At 49.1% G+C, this 22,735-nt stretch overlaps 3 protein-coding genes across 9 annotated transcripts; all 3 read left to right on the top strand.

Moving 5' to 3' along the window:
* The first annotated feature begins 9,323 nt into the window (after positions 1-9,323).
* LOC112876948 (protein TIFY 11b-like) lies at positions 9,324-10,246 on the top strand. Its single transcript, XM_025941132.1, has one exon. The coding sequence runs from the start codon at positions 9,481-9,483 to the stop codon at positions 10,003-10,005; it is 525 nt and encodes a 174-aa protein (XP_025796917.1). The 5' UTR covers positions 9,324-9,480; the 3' UTR covers positions 10,006-10,246.
* Positions 10,247-12,050: 1,804 nt separating this feature from the next.
* LOC112873568 (protein WHAT'S THIS FACTOR 1) lies at positions 12,051-16,632 on the top strand. Of its 7 annotated transcripts, none has more exons than XM_025936575.1 (4): positions 12,051-14,288; positions 15,143-15,221; positions 15,358-16,129; positions 16,251-16,632. In XM_025936575.1, the coding sequence occupies exon 1, from the start codon at positions 12,504-12,506 to the stop codon at positions 13,845-13,847; it is 1,344 nt and encodes a 447-aa protein (XP_025792360.1). In that variant the 5' UTR covers positions 12,051-12,503; the 3' UTR covers positions 13,848-14,288; positions 15,143-15,221; positions 15,358-16,129; positions 16,251-16,632. The 7 variants fall into 7 exon arrangements, with proteins under 7 accessions (XP_025792360.1, XP_025792359.1, XP_025792358.1 ...); XM_025936574.1 differs by having other exon boundaries at positions 15,143-15,232; XM_025936573.1 differs by having other exon boundaries at positions 12,051-15,169; positions 15,358-15,818; positions 15,931-16,129.
* A 750-nt stretch (positions 16,633-17,382) lies between these two features.
* LOC112875474 (3-ketoacyl-CoA synthase 10) lies at positions 17,383-21,049 on the top strand. The gene is made up of 2 exons (XM_025939339.1): positions 17,383-18,198; positions 19,531-21,049. Exons 1-2 carry the CDS (start codon positions 17,788-17,790, stop codon positions 20,740-20,742), a joined length of 1,623 nt encoding a protein of 540 aa, XP_025795124.1. The 5' UTR covers positions 17,383-17,787; the 3' UTR covers positions 20,743-21,049.
* The last annotated feature ends 1,686 nt before the right edge of the window (positions 21,050-22,735 follow it).

Genomic DNA, 22,735 nt, shown 5'->3' with positions numbered 1-22,735 from the left:
GACTTTGGGACGACGACGTCTATGTTTACCGTTTCAAAGCAGCACGTACGCTCCCGACAAAGCTTGGAAACATGGCGCATTAGCTAGCTAGCTAGCTGGTATACTAAACGCATCGGTCGGCGTCGCGGCACGTTCCGCGTGTACGTGGTCAAAACTCAGAGGTGGAATGGGAGGAGGATTAGCTAGAAGAGATGATGGATGACGAGTCCTTTCGGCCTTCTCTCGTTCTCCTCTCCACGTTTGCCTGGCAGCAGTCCCTGGTACTCCACTTGCATTGTCAGGTGTGCATCATGCATATTTGGAACATTATTAGGGTCGAAATCATAATTTCAAAAGCAAACAACAAGAAACCTCAAATTAGATAGTGCTAATTAACAATTAGTTCAATCAGTATTTTGGTTCCAGCATCTCATTCGGAGAGTTGACCCGTAGATCAAACACGTACGCCAGCTGCCTAGCTCGTCAATAACCAGTATAGCCCATGTGCCTGTAGCTATCACAGGTCTCTTTGGTTGAACACGATGAGCTCGTATAACTTATTATTCAGTATGCATTGCGTCTCGGATTCCACGTAGCAGAAGAACAACTCTGTGCCTTACTTGTGGACCGTTCTTTCCTTGATTACTCGTGTAGCACGTACATAGCCATGCATGGTATTTGCAAAAGTATCCGTAGGAAACTAAATTAACCTAGCACTGATCGAAATGGAACAAAATGACATCGATACAGATCAATCAGCTAAAATTAGGCTCCATTGGGTAGGTCGACATCACTGGACTGGTGGTGAATCAGGACCCAGCGCGCTCCTAGAATTCTTCATCAGCCTCTGAGCGTCAGCGTCGAGCTCTCACCTTCAAACTTCACTAGCGACCACCTCCTCCTGTCTCCGGTACTAACATGAGCGCTCGCTGTGCCTGTGCCTCCTCGCATTATTAGCACCATTCAATTCAACCGTCCGTCGTCCTTCACCACCTGTGCCTTTTTTCTCGGAGCGAGACTCTACCCAGTTTCCATTAACAGCCGATAAAACATCTTGTAACTTCAATCGCCGTCCTCGCTGCTAACTTGATTCTTCTTCAGTTCTCAGCAACCAAGAACCGAGATGGAAGGGCGGGGAGAAAAGGTGCATGTGACCGAGTCATACTCGGGCTCCTGGGCCACTGGTACCATGAAGCATCCCTTTGTGGCGAGCAAACACAAAGTTGACTCCAGCAATTTTTAAATTCCAGCACCGCAGAACCCAAAATCATTGCGGAAATCGTTTCGGAAACAATAAAAAAAACACTGCGGAAATGTCAACGCAGGAGGAGCAGCAGACGGCTGCGACCGAAAAGAAAATTTTAACAAAGACATCGGGACTTCAATCACAAGCGGTAACTCGCCCCGCACGATCTGAATTAGGAACCGAAACCAGCTGACCAGGCGCGCTCGTCAAGTCGTATCATCCTGTGCAAGTGCAAGAAAGCGAAACCTGCTGCCTATTCTACTGCCGAGCTTTTGATTATTGTTCTCCGTTCAACAGGGCGCCCGGTTGTTTATCCATCGATCCGACCTCCCCGATGCCATCTTTATCCCAGCACGTTGCCGGCATGTGAGCGAATTAAATTTCTGGCGCATGGTGCCGGCCCCGCGCGGCATCTTCTTCCCTCCCGAGCTAATCCTTCTCCGCGCCCAGGGGTTACTTGTTCCGCTGCGAGCTAATCCTTCCCCGAGCGCGCGACAGGTGGAGACGGGCTGCGTGCACGTCGCTGTCCCTGCTCCCCGTCGCCCACGAAACGTGCTCCGATCTCCACTCCTCCACCACCAGCACAGGAGATAGTAATAAATAATAAAGACCGGCACGCGGCGCTCCAAAGTAAATCTGAATCATTGTTGCCATACTAGTCCTCAATTAGCCGGATATATATCTGTGGCGCCGTCTCGTGATCCATACGCCGTGGGTGGGCGGCGAGAGAGGGAAGGAATAATGGCTGGGGTGGTATGGGCGTGACGCCCCCGGAGATCTTTCTCGTGAACCATGGGCGGCCGGCAGGGGGAAGGCGTGCACGCATTTGCAGGGCCCGCCCAAAAGGAGTGGCGGCCGTACGGTTTCCGTTCCTTTTCAGTGCGATTCTGCTGTGATGATATACGGACGGACAAGCATGCGAATGTGTTTAGTATTTGGTGGTTCTACTGTAGCCACAGGTGCGTCCCAGCCTCAGAGGCCTGCCTCCCGTATTTGTGGCAAAGACGGCGTAAGTAAGAACCACATAATTCTTTCTCCTTCATTCACAACGGGCCGATGGATTGTTCAGCTCTTCTTCGCAACGAGCGTGAGACCAGAAATCCAGAGGAGGAGGAGGAGCAGAAGAAGAAGAAGAAGAAGAAGAAGAAGAAGAAGAAGAAGAAGAAGAAGAAGAAGAAGAAGAAGAAGAAGAAGAAGAAGAAGAAGAAGAGAAGTGAGCCAGCGAGCAGAGTGCCAACCATGCCCAACCTCGTGATCCAAATCCAATGAGTAGAGCGCACGTCGAAAATGCCGTGGGCACTGGTTGGCTGGCACGGTCACGGACATGAATCCCTCTGCTGGAATGGCTGGTATCGACACGGTTCCTTGGAGGAAATGCTGATCGCAGGTGCACGTAAACTTTTCTTTTCCTGCGCGCCAGTCTTGCTCCTGCACGTCGATGGCGGCGTGCTCAGATCGACTGTGCTGTTAGAAATAATTAGTGTGTGATCAATTAGTTTAAGCAGGTGATTACACGAGGCTTAATCAGTTAATCCCATTATTAGCGGTTGCTAATGACGGAACGCGTCCGTAGCTCTCTCGGAAGGGGTCTGTCCCTTCCGAATAGGCGCGTCGGTGCCTCCTGAGCACCTCCCTCTCTCTAAAAATAATCATTGTTCAGTTATCATTAACAAGAGAATCATTTACATCCAGTTTTAGACTAACTTAGATACGTTATCAGCACGCACGCACTCGCTCGCCGGTTTGGATCTTGCCGAGGAAGAAGAACAGGGGGAGGCCCCTTGACCTCCACCACCCCAAGGTGAGCAATGGCGTCCAGAAACTCACCGTCGCCGTCCGTGAACATGCTTGCCGTTCGTGAACATGCTTGTCAGAGCCTTCTGCGACGTTCTTCGCCAAGTCAGCAGTCGCCCTATCCTTGGACTTCATCACCGAGAACACCCTGCACGCCGAAACCACCGCGGCATCCATGTATAGAATGCGGGAGCACATCTCCCACGCCGCGGCAACAGGCACCTTGATACCGACAACCGCCAAGCTGAACCTCTACACGTCGGCGACCCTCATCATGGTGGTTGCCACCTTCTCGCCATGCACGTCAGCGGCCATCACCGCCGCATCGAGGACCCGGCGCCATCTGCACCGCGTCAGGCCGTGAACCCGACGCAGCTAGTACTTAATAATATTTAATGTTTTTACGAATGTTGTAATAATGAAAGTTGTTATCATACTTTTACATTGAATAAAATGTAATAATTTATAATTATATCAAGCACATTTGATATTCAGTAAAATAAGTATGTATTCTATATATCTAAAAAGAATTTATAATTTAAATTCTTCGTTCTATATATAGTTTGGATGGGAGTCAATTTAATGGAGGAAGAATTATGCCTAGTGGCTAGTTGCACCACGGATACTATACTTAGGGAAATAAAATATTTCTAAAATCTTACCAAAAGAGAGGAAAATATTTTAACAATTGCCGGGCGCGATGTGATGATAGTAGGCTCTCGTCGAGCTACTATCACACTCCCTATGGGTACACAGATTACAATTGAGGAAGCTTTGTTATATCCCGATTCAACTTGTACCCAACTAAGTTACAGAGATATCCGGAAAAACAGGTTTTATGTTGAAACACATGAAGAAACTAAAAAATAAAGAAGCATATCTTCTTTTTACAAAAGACACTGGATATGGCAAAAAAATTATTGAAAGAATTCCTTCTTTTCCATGTGAATTGTATTATACATACATCAAACTCGGAAAACATGTTGCATACAAGATAATTTTCCAGAATGTTAACACATCTCATACATGGCATGATCTGTTGATCACCTTGGTCATCCTGGTGCATGGATGATGCGGAAAATTATTAGTAATTCAATTGGTCATAATTTAATAAAACAAAATTCCCTCAATCCTCAAATTTTGTGTGTATTGCATGTGCAGAAGGGAAGTAAATTTTAAAACCATCATATCTTAAGGTTAAAATGAACCACTTAAATTCCTTGAATGCATTCAAGGTGATATATGTGGTCCCATCCAGCCATTATCTGGACCCTTCAGGTATTTTATGGTTCTCATCGACATATCTACACGATAGTCCTATGTGTGTCTTTTATCAACACGAAACCATGCATTTGCTAATATAATTTCTCAAATTATCAAGTTACAAGCAAATTGTCCTGAACATCGGATTCAATCCATTCGCATAGATAATGCTGCTGAATTTACCTCAAGAGCCTTTAATGATTATTGCATGGCATTAGGTATTCAGGTTTTACATGCTGCTGATCTAATTCAATTGCGTCCAACTGTTTATCATACTAATTCCCCCTTAGAATTAGTGCTTTGAAATCCACCAAGTATTTCCCATCTGTCTAAGTTCGGTTGCGCTACGTACGTACCGATATCACCACCACAGCGTACATCCATGGGCCCTCACAGGAGAATGGGGATCTATGTGGGATATCAATCTCCATCGATCATAAAATATCTCGAACCCCTGATAGGGGATTTATTCACAGCTCGGTATGCTAATTGTATTTTTGATGAGGATCATTTTCCGGCATTAGGGCGGAACATAGTACCAAAATGTGTGCCAGGAAATCGATTGGAACGTGCAAGGCATTCCGTCCTCTGATCCATGTACTGAAAAATCTGAATTTCAAATTTAGAAAATTATAGATTTGCAACATATTGCAAATAATCTGCCTGATGCATTTACTAGCTATACTATAAACTATAAAGGTGTCACTGAATCTTTAATTTCTGCTCGCAATGTATCAGAAAGAGTGGAAATACCTCAGAAAACCACTCAACTTCCAAAACAGAAAAAGAGGGGGAGGAGTATGGCTACAGTGCAGAAAAAAGCTTCTTGCAAGCAACCGTGGAAATAGAAGAATAAATCTTCAGTAACAGTAAATGTAGGTCAATCTCATTCTGACATGCACCTATTGGATAGTTCAAGTCCGGTGGATGGACAACATCCACAACCTAGCTCAGCGGTGCACCTAAATACTGAGCCTAGGACATCGGAGTACCTAGATTCTATCGTACGGGGAAATGACGAGGAATCATCAAGGGTACAAGAGATTTCAATAAATTATATTAATTCTGAAGAAACATTTGATAGAAAGACAACTATTGTCGACATATATTTTTCTGAACAAATTGGAAACAATCTTCTCAATGATTCAAATCCAAAGACCATGGCAAAGCGTAGAAAACGCTCAGACTGCGCAAAGTGTGAAGAAGCAATTCAATCGGAAATAGCCTCGCTTACTAAGAGGGAAGTATTCACGTCTGCGATGTCTACACCTCCAAGTATCTTTCCTGTGGGATACAAATGGGTTTTTGTCCGATAATGGAATGAGAACATGAAGTGGTGAGATATAAAGCGAGACTAGTAGCACAAGAGTTCACGCAGAGGCCCGTCGTTGATTTCAATGAAACTTATTCTCCAGTGATGAGTGGAATCACATTTCGATATTTAATTTTATTGGCAGTATAAAAGCATCTATCTATGCAGTTGATGGATGCAGTGAGAGCACATTTGTATGGGTCACCGGATTCTTATATATATATATATATATATATATATATATATATGAAAGTTTCGGAAGGAATTCCCATACCGAATTCAAATGCAGATCGCAACATATATTGCGTAAAATTGAAGAAGTCACTTTATGGCTTAAAGCAATCGGGTCGAACGTGGTACAATCGACTCAGTGAATTCCTTCACAAGAAGGGATACAATAGTAGTGATGATTCACCATGTGTGTTCGTTAAGAAGTCCGACACATGATTTTGTATTATTTCTATGTATGTTGATGATCTTAATATCATTGGTCACATACAAGATATAAATAAAGCACGGAATCATCTAACAATAGAATTCGAGATGAAATATTTGCGTCAAATCAAATTTTGTTTAGATTTGCAACTTGAACATCTTCCTACGGAAATTTTTGTATATCAAGCCGCTTATATCAGAAGAAACTGTAGAAATTTAATATGGACAAATCATATCCATCAAAGCCGCCTATGGTTGTGCGATCACTTGATATGAAAAAGGATGCATTTAGTCCACCGGATGATGGAGAGGAATTGTTGGGACCTGAGGTTCCCTATCTTAATGATATTGGAGCAATAATGTATCTTGCTAGTGGCACCCGGCCGGATATCGCTTTTGCAGTGAATTTACTAGCTAGAGCGCTACTCCTACTAAACAGCATTGGACAGTAGTTAAGAATATTTTTTGATATCTCACTGGTATAAAAGATCTTGGACTTTTCTTTCAAAGAAATTCAGATTCAAATATGATTGGATACACTGATGCTGGTTATTTATTTGATCACCATAATGCCAGACGCAAGACAGGCTATGTATTTTTGTATGGTGGAACAACCATATCATGGAAATCTTCCAAACAAACATTAGTGGCTACATCCACAAATTATTCTGAAATAATTGCTTTATATGAAGCTTCACGTGAATGCGTGTAGCTACGCAGGATGATTAACCATATACAACAATATGTGGTATTGGTTCCATCGAATCACTGACTATTATCTATGAAGATATTACCGCTTGTGTTGCACACATGGATACAGATTATATAAAGAGCAATATAACTAAGCATATTGCACCAAAATTATTCTACCCTCACCAATTAAAACAAAGTGGAGAAATTAAAATTTTGCAAATTAAATCTTGTGATAATCTCGCTGATTTGTTTACAAAGTCCTTACCAACATCAATTTTTCAAAAAAAATTGGTGAGTGGAATTGGTATATGACGACTAAAAGATTTACAAGATTTAGAGGGAGAATCTTATTAAATTAGACCTCATAAGAATTTTTATTTCAATTTCTCATAAAGATTTTTAATGAGACAATATCAACATAAGGACATATATCTATCTCTAATTTTTCCCATAGGGGTTTTTAAGGAGATATCAAAGATATATTAATCTTTCTCATATTTTTCCCATTGTGTTTTAGGAGAAAGATATTACAATCTCATTTGTCTCAGCAATGGGATAGTAATTTTATATATGTTATATTATTTTCTCCTCATTTTCCTATCAGGTTTAAGGAGTTTTGATGGCATATAGACAATATGGTTTCTCCTCAAATTTTTTCTACATAATTTTTGGAGGAGTTTTTCCTATTATTTTGGATATTCTTAAGAATAAAGAATAAGGATTACATGAAGCATACTTGAAGCAAATTGATCAAGGGAAGTGTTAGAAATAATTAGTGTGTGATCAATTAGTTTAAGCACATTATTAACGCGTGGCTTAGTCAGTTAATCCTGTCATTAATGGTTGCTAATGATGGGACGCGTCCGTGCATAGTTGGCACTTTCGGAAGGGGTCTGTCCCTCCCGAGCAGGCGCGTTGGTGCCTCTCGAGTATCCCTATTTTTTAAATATATTATAATTATATCTTAGTCCTAGTAGACATATTGTAAATATGCAAGTATAGTCACGTACCTAACGTATATACTATTATAGATGTTCGAGTATGATCACGAACTTCAGGCACGTGCTCTTCGTTAGGTCAGATGCGTTCTACATCATGAGATACATATGTGAGTGTAACTGCAAGTGTGTGTAGAATGGATTTTTCATATATATATATACATATATATATATATATATATATATAATCACTCCTCAGTTATCACTAACAAAAATATCATTTACATCCATTTTAGACTAACTTAAACACTTTCGCCGCGAGCTCCGCCTCGTTCCCGGATCCACCCAGCCCCGCTGGGCCGCTGGATATCAACCAGACCGGTCGGTTATTCGCGGAGCGGGCCGTCGGGGTCGATGGAGGCGACGCCAGGCGCACGTCCGCCTCTGCGCCGCCGCCGGCGAGGACCGTCTCAGCGTGCTCCCCGAGGACCCTCTCGGCGCTGGTCACCGCGAGCAATTACTCACTCCGCACTGGGCGCGCCTCCCGCGCGAGCTCCCCGTGCTGGACTTCATGGTCAGCGCTACCGTCGTGTCGCCGCCTCGACGAGATCAGCCGCGAGCGGTCCGGTGCCGGCATCGATCAGGACCCTGATCGGCCGGTACGAGCGCCCAGTGACGCAGCCACACTACACCGCAGTGGCCAGTCGAACCCGGCTTTTTCTAGGCAAATCCAGCATGACCCAAGACTACCCAATTAGCAGCATGCTAGTAGCAGCCCACGATTATTTATGCTTTCCATTTCCCCAGCAGCCCTTGCACACGAGAAGAGAGCACCTGATGAGCAAGCAAATAAGGTACGAAAGAGAGTATTAACAAAAGAGTAATTAGCGCGCGGGCTACGAGGCAGTATGGCAGCCATCCCTCAGCTGCTCTGCTCGAGTACACCCACGACTCTCGCTGACTCAAGAATCAAGAGTATCCATCTGCAAGTGAAAAGCACCTAGTCATACTTTCGCTATAGGATCTAGTATCTTGTAAGGTAAAAAGATAAATATTTTGCAGTTGAAACTGACGAGGAATTCACACGAGCCGAACATCTTTTCGTTTTTCCATGTATACGCCGGTGAAACTGAAACCATTTCTAACATGCCCACCACCGTATTTCCGAGCAGAAAAATGTCTCGATTCGCACGAAAGAAACCGTAGATCGTTTGCACATACTATAGCTTTTCTATAAAGGAGCTCAAATGCTCATGCATCCCTCCGCTTTGGCTCCTGCAAAAGAAAAGTCCCAGGCTCCCAACCACGTTTTTTCTTTTCGCTCCGCGTGAAGCTACCAACCGGAGGCAGCTAGCTAGCCGAGAGAGACGAAAAGGGGCCGCACCGCTCCTCTCTCCCCCCACCGGGCGAAGGAATAATCAAATCATACCCTAGCAGGCAATTCCCTTTCCGCACGTCTCCGTCCCGCCAGCGCCCAGCGACCGTCCCACCACACCTGCTCTGCCCCCGCCCACAAGAATCACGTGTTCTTCGTGCCCCGCACCACCACCACCGCGCCTCACGTCTCCTCCCCCACCCGCCGGAAAAACTAACGATGCGTCCCACGTCCCCACCCCCATCAAGCCCGTTGCCCCCCGACTCCTATAAAACAAGGCTCCCCGCGCCCCCCGTCAATTCACACAGCACCATCGAGCAAGCAGCAGCACAAGCGCAGGCGCAGGCGCATCCGAGAGAAGAGGAAGAGGAAGCGAAGAGAAGCCAAGACCGCGGCGCGCAAGCGAAGAAGAGGAAGAGGAGAAGCAAGTTCGATTCACACGGCCATGGCTGCAGCGGAGGGCAAGAGCCGGAGGTTCGCGCTGGCCTGCGGCGTGCTCAGCCAGTACGTGAAGGCGGAGCAGAAGATGGCGGCCGCCCCGGCCCCGCGCGCGCCGGCGACGACGCTGAGCCTCATGCCCGGCGCGGACGTCGGCGCCGAGCAGGAGCCGGCCGCCGCCGCGAGGGGGGAGGAGGCGGCCGGGCCCGCGTCCACGGCGGCGCCGCTCACCATCTTCTACGGCGGGCGGGTGGTCGTGTTCGAGGACTTCCCGGCGGAGAAGGCGGCCGAGGTCATGCGCCTGGCCGCCGGCGCCGAGCGGGCGGCGGCCCCGGCCCCAGCCCCGCGCGACGACCTGCCCATCGCCAGGAAGGCGTCGCTGCAGCGGTTCCTCGCCAAGCGCAAGGACCGCCTCGTCGAGCGCGCGCCCTACGCCCGCCCGTCCCCCGCGGAGGAGGCCGAGAAGAAGAAGCCGGCTGCCTGGCTCGGGCTGGGGAGCGCGGACGCCGACCGCCTCACCATGGCGCTGTGATTCGGAGCTCGCTGGGCTGCGCATGCTGGGGGATCGATTAGTAGTGATTTAATTGGGTGGGGTCCTGGGGCTGGCATCGGAATGGATTGGACCAAACGGAGCCAGAGCATTTGCTCATGCTCTTACAGGGACAGAGAATTGTAGAGATGTATTCTTGTTTACCTCTTTTTCTTTAACTAGAGCGATTTGCTCGTCACATTCGATAGAAAGAAGATGGAAATTGAACAATTCGTCAATTGGTGCACTTCAATCTTTATGTTTTCCCTGTAGAAATCGTGCCTGACCTTTTCTTTTGAAAAAAACTATGAGCTCAAGAAACAAAAATGAAATCTGAAACAGGAAGAAGGAAATCCCAAACGAAACTCCAACCACAGCCTCAAACCGTAGTTTATTGCTCGGGAAATTCCAAAGTGGTCCAAACGGGCACCACGAAAACGTGCCCGCAAAACCGCGTACGCGCCATTACCTTTCGGAGCGGGCACCACCACCCCCACCCCCACGGCGTGGATTATGCTATGCCGTCTCTTGCAAGTGGGCCACCCGCGGAATCCACATGCCGACCGAGCCAGGCGAGGCGACGGGAACCTTCCCTCCCCTCCCAACCGCTGGCTGCAACTTGCAGTGCACGCCCCCGCTACTATTCATATTCAAATCACCCCGAGCCCGTCGCGTCGCTTTCCCCCGCCCATCGGCTTCCGCGCGGCCCCCGCAAGGTATCTCTCCCTCCGCCTTCTGCTGGTGTTTCCTATCGCGCACGCGCCCGTGCCTGCCCCGCCCGGCCAGGTTCGCCGGCACAGCTCCGAAAGCTCTGGCCTGGGCGTACGGGACGAGGGCGGGATGCGATGCGCGCCCGATTCCGTCTCGTTTTCGGACAGCAACCTGGCGGGCGGCATGCTGCTGGTGCTGGGTGCGGAAATATCCGGGCCATCATTAGAGAGGGATCTCGGCTCGGACGGGGGGTCCGTCGTGACCGTCACGCTAACCCAAAGCCTCAGTAAAATTACCTTGCCGAAGGATTTTTGTTTAAAAAAAATCCCAGTGAGTAGCGGGCGAAAATTCGAGCAGGTTTTAAAAGGTCAAACGAGCTGACACTGACGCACTTCAATGATGATGCTCGGATCGTGCCGCTGCATGCAAATCTGTCTGCACAGGAAAGAGCGCTTCGAATTAGGCACCACGCAAGCCGAGGCCGTTTCAAAAAGACGCAGACGGCGCCGCGGACCCTCGTGCTGGAGCGGGCTCCGGCATGTGCGTGTTGAAAACCAGGCAGAACCGCGGAAGCGGTTCGGAGCAAGTCAATTTGCGCAAGCGAGGCGAGCTGCTCCGGTTTATATTTTCTTTTTCCGACGAGACGAGGGGCCGGCCGGATCGTGTGGGCGCTCACCACGTGCCAGCGCGAAGGACCGAGAGGGTTCACGCGGTTGCCGTCCCCGCGGACCATGTCCTTCCTTCCTTCCTCCGGGGTCCGGACACCACACCAGGGTGGTCACGCTTCGTTTGGTTTGGTAGCCTCCGCATCAAGGAGGAGGGGGAGGAGATTGCCGGGGCCTGGGGGGTAGACAAAACGGAGGACTTGGCAGCCTGGTCCGTGCGCGCACGCGGTCGCAGGCGGCATGCGTGTCCTGAGCCTGCTCGGCGACTCGACCGATCGTCTCAGAGACCGGTAGCGCGCGGACTTGGGCACTTGGCAGTCGCGACCTGTGCGGTGACCAAGTGTTGCAGGTGAGAGCAATAGAGCATGCGCGATCTCGCCTTTGCTCTCTTCCCCTTAGTTGAACTGGACGAACGAATTACTCGTGGAACAGTTAGAGACGTTGGTTCACTGCATTTGCTTAAAGAAGAAGAAAGAAGCTGACTGCGAGAAGAATGCCTCCGCTGAAGACCATGGGGGAATGGAGGTCTGGAAACATACTAACTTCTGCTCTTCTTATTCTTTCTCTATTTATTTTTTGAAAGGTTCCTTTTCTTCATTCAGAAAAAGAAAAGGAAATATTTAGCATCTGTGCACTCGCACTGGACACCCGTAGTACAACAAGCAGTTCAGAAACCGCCTTCATCGAAGGCGTAGAGGGCAGACTTGCCTGGTGGGCCGAAGACCTACGTACGAGAGACCGCCTCCTCCTCCTTTTAGGCCTTCGCGGTCTCTTGTGTAAGCCCACAGTCAAGTTAACTGTGGGCTTAATATTGGGCCAGAATGAAAGAGAGCCCAACAAGCCTAATCGAGAAATGGGTTGCGATACTTGTTTTCTGCTTCTGTTAAACGACATCAAACGCACGGCCCCTTGCCTCCCTTCTCACTTCTTCTCCTTCCCTTGTCACCCGTCGGCCTCTCCAGCTCTCCAGGCCGCCGCCGCCTTCTCGTGTCGCGTTCCTCTTCTCGCCGCCGTTCAGCGGCGCAACTAGCTCCGTGTCCTCGGCGTCCTCCTCCTTATAATAGAGTTATTACCGCAGCTGTTCGATCTCTTCTGCTTGTGCAATTCCTGGCCGCCCCACACGCCATGCGCGCAACGTGTTCGCGCAATCGCCTGAGCGAGCTGCTTCGCTGCCGGGGCCAGGGTCAGTGGCAATTCCAGTGCCCCTACCAGCTTTCACCCGCGCGGGGCATGACGCGGGGCCGCAGCGTGAAGGAACGGAGCAAGAAGAAGCGCGTGCACGCGCTCGAGGTGGCCATCGAGCGCTGGAAGGTGCTCTCCAAGGTGCTCACCGTCGTCGAGGCGCTTAAGAAGGAGGAGGAGCACGTCACCCCGCTCAAGCGCCTCGAGATCCTGCGGCCGCAGCTCGGCCTCGTCAAGCCGCACAAGGTGGCCCACTTCGTGCGCCGCTCGCCGCACCTGTTCGAGGTATGCCGCGACAGCCGCGGCGTCATGTGGGCGGGGCTCTCGCCGCAGGCAGAAGCGCTCGTCGAGGAGGAGTCGCGCCTGCTGGAGGAGCACTCACCCACGGCCGCGCAGTATGTCACCAGGATGCTCATGATGTCCGTGGACAGGCGGCTGCCAATCGACAAGATCGCCCACTTCCGGCGCGACATGGGGCTTCCTCATGACTTTAGGACGCGGTGGGTGCACATGTTCCCCGAGCAGTTCAGGGTGGTCAGGTTGGAGGATGGTGAGTATCTGCAGCTTGTCTCTTGGAACCCAAACTGGGCGGTCACTGAGCTTGAGAAGAATGCTGCTGCATCAGCTGGTGATGCCAATGCCAGTCCTCCAGGAGAGCTCTCGCTTCCGTTCCCAATGAAATTCCCGCCGAATTTTACAAGTTACTACAGATTTCGAGGAAAAGCTCATCACTATGTGAAGACGGGCAATACCGAGCAGTTTCAGAAGATGACCTACCTCTCCCCTTATGCGGAGGCAAAGGGATTGACTCCAGGCACGCCAGAGTTTGATAAGAGGGCTGTTGCAGTGATGCACGAGATACTGAGCTTCATGTTGGAAAAGAGGCTGGTGACCGATCACCTTACGCATTTCCGCCGTGAGTTTGTAATGCCACAGAAGCTGATGAGGTTACTCCTGAAGCATTATGGCATCTTTTATGTTTCTGAGAGGGGGAAGAGATTGAGCGTATTCTTAACAGAGGCATATGATGGGACAGAATTGATAGAGAAGTGCCCGTTGGTGCGGTGGAGGGAAAAGCTCCTTCAACTTACTGGTTACAGAGGGAGGATGAAGAATATTGGTAAATTTGACGCATCTTCTGATTCAGAGGATTACTTATTAGGTAGTGATGATGATGCTGTATTGGACATTGAAAGTGAAAATTCAGATGACATCTTAGATGGCTGTTCTATTTCAGATGATTCTGAGATGGATTTAGGGGATGCGGATGAACTTTGCGGAGACTGAATTGGTGGCTGTCTGCGTGCAGCACAGAAGAACAGTTTCTTGTTTTTAGTTTCATTGAACAAAACTTGGAAGAAACTGCTTGTGACATTAGGCTCTGGATATAATTGTAGACTAATCCCTAGCTGCTGGCTTTCACAGAGTTCCATGTCTTAGCCCAAGCCTAAACAGATTGAGGAAGATTGGGTATTGTTCCCTCGCTACTGACGTATTTGGACTTCAAATATTAGTCAAAGCACAAACAGAGCGCATTGGTCAGATTTGGCAGGCTTGAATATTGCTTATACCATGTTATAAAACCACATCAGTGGCTATGATATCTTCTTTGGAAAAAAAGATGGATGAGACGAAACATGCAACATGCTCTACTCAAGTTATGGTTTTGCCCAAGATATATTCATTAAACAGTCGTAGCCTTCCTTTCAGCATTCCAGGAGGCAGGAGGTGATGAATTAGAAGTTCAGATATGTGCATGCCTACCTCCAGTGTCATTGATAAATGATAATCTTTGTATACAAGCAATTTTGTATTATGGATGAACAAATCGTTTGCTAGAATATGTCAATTGGAGCTGTTCTGCACTCTTTTGTTAATTTGACTTCGGTGTGCAAAACATGATACACTGACCTATAATTTATTACCTAATGACTAATAATTGTACAGCTGGTGATATAGTAAAATATATGCGGAATATGTCAACATTCTCTCTACACTTTAATATGTCTAATGTCTGCTCTATCTACTTTCTTCATGATATGGTGATTAGATTTGCTGCCTTGCTGGTCTTGCTGTAGAGCTTTCCTAGAAGTTGTTCTTCTAAGTTTCATTTGGTTTGTGTTGTGCATGTTGTGATAGTCAATTTTGCTATATTTCAAATTATGTATTTTGAAGGTCCCTCTCCTTCTCTGGTTGATTCAAGTGCCACCGAAGTTTGCAAACGTGCACACAGTGCATCCTCCCTTTTGGATTAAGAAAGGGGTTCATATATATATAATTGAATTTCTTTTCTCCTGGCTGGTGTACATTTTCACCAATTTAGCAAAAGTAATGAGTATGTGGAGTTATGATATTAACTGGCAAGTGGCAATCTGGCATCTTTCTTTTTGTCGTCCCCCTGATAATGTGCCATCCCTTACATTGCCCAGCAAATTCTGTGACTGGCTTTAAAGCAGTATTAGATACTGTCCTACTGTACTAAACATCTCTTGGCGCTTCCTGAAACTAGCAACCTAACCGTTTTGTGTGGTGAAGGTATGAGCTGATTAACCTGTTTTTTTGTGCTATGTTGCTGCAAACAGAAAGGAAAACCAGCCTCTTGTCTCAAGGTGAAATAACTATTCAACCCAAATCCCATGCTGCAGACATCTGAAATTGCTGGTATTATTTATGTATGTCATCTTAGCTTCTGAACAACAAACTGGTGTAGCATGTGCATCCTGTTTATTTTCTACCAATAATTTGCAATGTTCTTATGTGAACTTCCTTCTTCGTGCTTATCTCTGTCTTTTAACAGGAGATATTTCACTTCCTCGTTCACTGGCCTGTCCATGGAGAAAAGATCCACCACCTCTTCTGCAAACATGCTCACATGGCGATCAGAGGCACGGCTTAATGCAACCACATGGGAGCAAGACGCCCCCCATTTACTTTCCTCCTGGGTCGTTGCCACCATGAATGTTGTTCCTGCTCTACAGATCTCCCGTCCGTCCGCGTCCGTCCATCCTCTCTTGATGCTTATTTGGATGGGCGCCATGTTCCTTATTTAAGGCTCCACACGGCAGTGAGTCCTGATTCTTGAGGAACCTAACAATGGCGGTGCTGTTAGGAGCTCACCGGATTGACTAAGTCGCATTCTTATTGGCACACTCAAGATAATCAATCCCCAGTCGTTCAGATTTCTGGGTTAGGGTTTGGCACTGCTCGGAGAACCGACCATCTCTTCCACAGGAACTGGAGATGCAATGGAATGGAAGAGTATCATCTTTTCCCCATCAAACAAAATTCTAATTTCGAAGCCATTTCAATTCTGAATTAGTTGCCTGCTTTTTCGGGCTTTGCTAAAAGAAAAAGATGTTTTGATGTGCAGAGAGGTATGCCATCCTGTGTGCCTGGACCATCAACCCATCATGAAATTGGAACACCTCCAGCTGAAACTGTTGCAGCAGTACCATTAAGAGGTACAGTGTGAGCCGCCGTGTCAATTTAGGGGGCTGGAAGTTGTTGCTGGCATCCGCTATGCACATTAATCTTTGTCCCCATCACTGTGCATGATATACATGGAAAAGGTATATACACGCGTCTGACCGGGCAAACGGAAACATTCAACTTTCCCAACCGTCTCATTTCCTGGTGTCATTAAGTCATTGTTATCCTCCTGATCGTGACTGATTTTTTTTTTCCTGTCAGGTCTGAGTACGTTCTCCCACGGGAAGCCAAGATCGCGAGTGATGTCGCGAGCCGAACCCCCAACCAACTGCTCGTATGGATGTACAGCACCAGAGGATAAATGTCACTAGCAAGGTGGTTAACCCTCGCGGACTGGGGTCAAGCTGTCGCTTTTGGCATGAATGGGCAGCAGCTCTTAGCGCTGTCACTCTTGCCTGTCAATCTCTGAGGTCTCCGTGTTTCTTTTCTTTTTTTTTTCTTTTGAAACCATGAGGTCTTCGTGTTCTGGCTCGCTGAGTTCTGTCTTCTTCAGACAATGAAGCCGAGCACGGTGTTCCCTGTTTCCTTGTCGGTAATTTTGTAAAACGGTGCGCGTAATCCGAAATGATTTACCCTTGACACTTGACAGTAACTTTGTTCTGAGAAGCAGAAACGCATGGTATTGACGCGCTCCGGAATTCCCGGGGTGTACTTGTGCGATGTATACCTGTCAAAATTTTTGAGGCAGCTGGGGTGGTACCGTGCGCGCGGTTTCAATGCCACGAGCGATCGAGTCCCCCAACCAGCTCAGGGAATCGGAGTGAATGAGCTCCAGCTATGGCCGAGCACCGCCACTGCACAGCAGCAACCGGCCAGACAGGCCCAATTCATTTCGCCCCGGCGAGGTTAGGTGCCGGCGCTAGGCACCATGGATGCCGCCGAGATCCCAAGGGCTCCACCGGGCACCGGCCCATCCGCGATCCGCCACCCCCTCCTGACATTATCCGCCGACGTGCGCTTCAGGTTCAGTTCGCAGGTGCTAGCTAGGGCACTTTCAGTACAGCGATACCTCACGTCGTCGAGTGTCATTTTTTTTTCTCTTCGAGTGTAAATTGACCTGACTTAGGCTAATACAGGTCTGATCAAGACGATTGGGCCACCATTTTCAGTGCAGCCATCAGTTTGTCTTCCAACTTTTTTTGTTCTTTTTCTTTTTCTTTTTTTTTTGGGGGGGGGGGTGCGCTCGTGTGTGTGGAATGAGGATGCGCGTCATTGTTCTTGAGCGAATCCGGATAGCTCTAGTCCGTTCCAGGCCCTCCAAGGAAAGCCGGGCATGCCTGCTCATGTCATACAGATAAAGCATGCGTATCTTCTTGCCACAGGTAACAAACATGACGTGTGGTCAGTGCATCGGTGAACATGCAAAAAAGGTCTTGTGCCGCGGTGCAGTTCATCGATCAGCAGGCTGGGGCCAAGATGTCAGCCTAACACACATCATCAAAGATGCATGCATGGAGGAGGCAGGCATGAACACCATGCCTCAACTCAAGGGAGGCTGATGAAGTGATCTCCCCCTCCGTCCCTGCCCTGGCCTCCTCTAATGGCATTAACTGCCACCCACCTGCCCGCCATCTCCTCCCCTACCCGGCTGCCTCCACCCTCTGCTCCTCCTGTGCTAGTAGTATATCAGTACTAGCTGGACCCTTTCCCCTCCCCCTCATCTCGCCACTGCTCCTGCCACTGCGATCGACCAGCAGCTCCCCCATCCATTACTGCGCAAGGGCAGGGCGAGGGCGCCATGGCGCGGGAGCAGGCGCTGCTCTCGACGGAGATCGTGAACCGCGGCGTGGAGCCGTCGGGCCCGGACGCCGGGTCGCCGACCTTCTCGGTGCGCGTGCGCCGCCGGCTGCCGGACTTCCTGCAGTCGGTGAACCTCAAGTACGTGCGCCTCGGGTACCACTACCTCCTCAGCCACGGCGTGTACCTGGCCACCATCCCCGTCATCGTGCTGGTGTGCGGCGCCGAGCTGGGCAGCCTCAGCCGCGACGAGCTGTGGGCCAAGGTGTGGGGGGAGGCCACCTACGACCTCGCCACCGTGCTCGCCTTCCTCGCCGTCCTCGCCTTCACCATCTCCGTCTACATCATGTCCAGGCCACGGCCCGTCTACCTCATCGACTTCGCGTGCTACAAGCCCGCCGACGAGCTCAAGGTAATATATGAGCGCATCCAGCAGTGTGATTCCATTTGCATGCACAGATTAGGCACTCGCTTCTACCATTAGTACTAAAAAAACATGCATGCTTTTCAAGCCTGAAGCTGTTTCTTCTTTGACTTGATTCGTCTTAATTTCTTGCCTGTTTAATTTGCATGCAGTACACATTTCATAGTCATGTTACACACACATACACAAGAAAGACATGCAAACCACATCGGATCTGGTTTGATCTACTAAGAAAAAATGGATCAGGGTAATGTCTCGAGTTAGGTGTGTTGTTTGAGGCTAAGTATAGTTGATATATATAATACTAACCGGGAAGAGAAGAGATGATGATGCATGGAAAAATCATGTCATGTGGAACTTTAGACTCAAAAGGATATACATACTTGTAGGTTACAAAGTGAGATTCATGAACTACTGCAGCCAAAAAAAAATAATCTGATTATTTAGGTTATTGTTGCATTTGTATCCCTAGTGCATCGTCTGGTACTTGGTCATTTCATGGCATGGGTCTGCTCCTGTAAGATTAGCGCACGCATCTTTTGTACACGAAAAAAAAAAACTCAAACTGTGGAATTCGTATGTGATAAATCGATCAAGAACTTTGCGCTAACGTGGTCCGTTGGATAAAAGGGATAAACGTACTTGGAAAGGAGGACGGTTAGCAAGGCCGATTATAGCTAACAAGGAGTAGTAGTGTACCAGCTACGGTACACGACACACCCATGTGCTTTAAGATCGGTGCGCGTACGATTTACACGCTTTTGCAAGTACCGTAGCTGGGCCGGTCCTTTAATACGGTCACAGTACTCGGCCAGCTGCCACCAATCGCAGGCCCATAAATGCCGCAAGAAACTTCAGACAGCAGCATTCATGAACGCACGTAACATGGCTACAGACGCTGCCCTCTTCTTCTGAATCTAATCCTCCATCAACATTTACAATCAGCCACCATCAACGTGTAATGAGCATGCATGAAGGGGCGCGGCGGGCCTGGGGGCCCACTGGTATTAATGGGCTGGCCGCCGGAGGCTGGAGAGGAAGTTATGACGAGACGGCGGGCAGGTAGAGAGAGAGAGAGGATGGAGCGGTTTCCAGTCGGCCACTCATCACTCGCCACGCTTTTGTGTACGGTTGGGGCGTTGGGGGCGACGCCCAATAATCAATGGGCCGTACAAGTATGGTTCAGTCGGCTACGCCTAGCTGTACTCTGTTTCTCAACTGCCAACAGAATGGATTAGCAGCTGCTAATATATTTTGATGATGATGATGCAGTGACTAGTAATGTGATGCTTGAAGACTAATGAACACGTACGCACGCAGGTGTCCAAGGCGGAGTTCATCGACCTGGCGCGCAAGTCTGGCAAGTTCGACGAGGAGAGCCTGGCGTTCCAGTCGCGCCTGCTGGCCAAGTCCGGCATCGGCGACGAGTCCTACATGCCGCGCTGCGTTTTCGAGCCCAACGCCAACTGCGCCACCATGAAGGAGGGCCGCGCGGAGGCCTCCACGGCCATGTTCGCGGCGCTGGACGAGCTCTTCGACAAGTGCCGCGTCCGCCCCAAGGACGTGGGCGTGCTGGTGGTGAACTGCAGCCTCTTCAACCCGACCCCGTCGCTGTCGGCCATGATCGTCAACCACTACAAGATGCGGGGCAACATCCTGAGCTACAACCTGGGGGGCATGGGCTGCAGCGCGGGCGTCATCGCCGTCGACCTGGCCCGCGACATGCTGCAGGCCAGCGGCGCCGGGCTGGCCGTGGTGGTGAGCACGGAGGCCGTCTCCTTCACGTGGTACCCCGGGAAGCGGCGGTCGATGCTGATCCCGAACGCCTTCTTCCGCGCGGGGTGCGCGGCCGTGCTGCTGTCGAACCGGCGGCGCGACTTCCACCGCGCCAAGTACCAGCTGGAGCACGTGGTGCGCACGCACAAGGGCGCCGACGACCGCGCCTTCCGGTCCGTGTACCAGGAGGAGGACGAGCAGCGGATCAAGGGCCTGTCCATCAGCCGCGACCTGCTGGAGGTGGGCGGGCACGCGCTCAAGACCAACATCACCACGCTGGGGCCGCTGGTGCTGCCCTTCTCGGAGCAGCTGCTCTTCTTCGCGGGGGTGCTGTTCCGCCACCTGTTCCCGTCCAAGGCCTCCACCCCGCCGCCGGGGGAGGAGGCCTCCGCCGCGGCGGCGCCCTACATCCCGGACTTCAAGCGCGCGTTCGAGCACTTCTGCATGCACGCGGCGAGCCGCGACGTGCTGGAGCACCTGCGGAGCAACCTGGGGCTGCGCGACGCCGACCTGGAGGCCTCCCGCGCCGCGCTGCACCGCTTCGGCAACACCTCCAGCAGCAGCATCTGGTACGAGCTGGCGTACCTGGAGGCCAAGGGCCGGGTCCGCCGGGGCGACCGCGTGTGGCAGCTCGCATTCGGGTCGGGGTTCAAGTGCAACAGCGCCGTGTGGCGCGCCGTTCGTCGCGTGCGCCGCCCGGCGCGCAGCCCGTGGCTCGACTGCATCGACAGCTACCCGGCGCGCATGGCCGCCTAGTCGTGATAAGCGGTGATCGATGGACGATGGATCATGGAATTAATAGGACGCGATCGACGACTCGCAGGCACTAAGTGTTGTTGCTTAATTAAGGTACGTTTGAGCTTTGGTTTGTGTTGCTTGTTTAGCGGTTAAGGGAGAAAGAGAGGGAGGCAGACACTGCTAGTAGTATCATGCATAATGTGTGCGCCTGTGCGCGCGCCCTGGAATGGAGTTGGGCTGTGTGAGAACAACTACTTATGTACGTGCGATTTTTAATCTGTTTAAGACCTGGAGTTGGCAATAGATGTTGCTGTTATCAAATCAATAGTGGTGGTGTGGTCGAGCTTGCAATGGATGACTGCTGCTATGACAAAGTGCAACTGTGCCAGCGATGCATCCACACAGCACAAACCGCACAGATAAAGGCAGGGATCTCTCCAATATTCCCATTCATAATGTTCAGCCGGCATGAGAACTACTCCTCCAGATCATAACCATCCTATCGTCAGCTAATTCTCTACAAAATGATCATCCTATCCTTAGTTAATTCTCTATAAAATGAATACTAGTTATGATGTCAAAATCACTCACTGCCTCCCAGGTAGTACTATTTAATGGAATTAACAGTGGGGGGAGAGAGAGGGAAAGTAGGTCAAAGTAGCCAGCTTGAAGTTTTCAAAATTACTTTGAAGATGTAGAAGAACAAGTATTTTGAAGATAGTGAAAGAGGTTATGTGGGTTGGTTTACCTGTTATGCTTGTGCATATTTGACCAAACAGACTTTTTTCTCTGCTAAGTTTATTTCCCGTCCACCTCTAACCTTGCTCGCCTCCACCGTCCGTCCACGCGGTCGCCTAACCTTTCCCTCCATTAATCTACTAATGTTTGCTTGTCGCCGCCTCTAAACCTTCCTGTCAGCATTCTTCCACCAACTAGTCGGTAATGCCTTTGCACCACCACCACGGCGAAGCTTCGCCGTAGAGGGTAGGCTAGGGTCTATGACATACGAGAATCCAGGTAGGTATTAAAATGCAACAACGTAACCAAGTCATGTTCCAGCTGGCCTCTCGTGGTGGGTGTTTTTTTCAAGAAATGACCGGTGTGTGAATGTTATCGCCGGTCACAGCCAAGTACTAACACGAAAATGGAGCTTAGTACTTCCTCCGTATCAAAATATTTTGTTGCTATTAACTTATTTTTATAACCTTAACCGTTCATCTTATTTAAAAAATTATATAAATACCATCTACTTTGCTTGTGATATGCTTTACTATTATAGGTAATTTAAACATGATTTAACTTTTTTTATGTTTGCTATAAATTTTTGAATAAGATGAATGGTCAAAGTCGTAAGAAAAAATTAAGTGCAATAAATATTTTGATACGCAGGGAGTATTTATTTTTGACCATGTGCATTAATTAATCATGCAATCGAAACAACCAAGGGTACGGTGGATCTAACAAGGCAACCAGTGTGGTGAGTGGGGTTCCCTTGAGCCGCCAATCAAGAAGAGATTTCATCCGCATCTGTTATTGGAAAACGCGGCTTTACACTCATTCCAGGAGTCGTAACAGTACCGCTCCGGTTCTTGGTTGATACAGCAGTAACACTCACGTTTCGAGTCGCATTGAAACTCGACACAATTTCAGCACCAACTTGCTCTCATCTACTACTACGTCCCTGCGCGTCGTAGCATTGTTGCTTGTCATTTTCCTGAGGCTGATGTGTCTCCTTGTGGTTACGACATCTGCAAGCTCCTGCGGACGACCAGCTGCTTCACAGTACCATGATAAGCACAACGCATATATACCTATAATATAGGTATGGAATATAAGTTACCTCTTATGCCCGAAGAAAAAGGAGCGACAGGAGTGACTCTGCGTTTTAACCATATCAATTGCCGACACGTCTCCTGTTGTGGGTCTATATTTTTTAACCATCTTCAGCCTACTCTAGCGTTGCAACCTTTCTTGACCCATCAGATGATTGTGTTGCTGGGCTTGGCCGTCG

This window comes from Panicum hallii, chromosome 9 (assembly GCF_002211085.1).
Source record: "Panicum hallii strain FIL2 chromosome 9, PHallii_v3.1, whole genome shotgun sequence".
In the NCBI taxonomy this organism is placed as follows: Eukaryota; Viridiplantae; Streptophyta; class Magnoliopsida; order Poales; family Poaceae; genus Panicum; species Panicum hallii.
The sequence above is the reverse complement of the archived record's forward strand: the minus strand, read 5'-3'. Positions and strand labels throughout refer to the sequence as shown.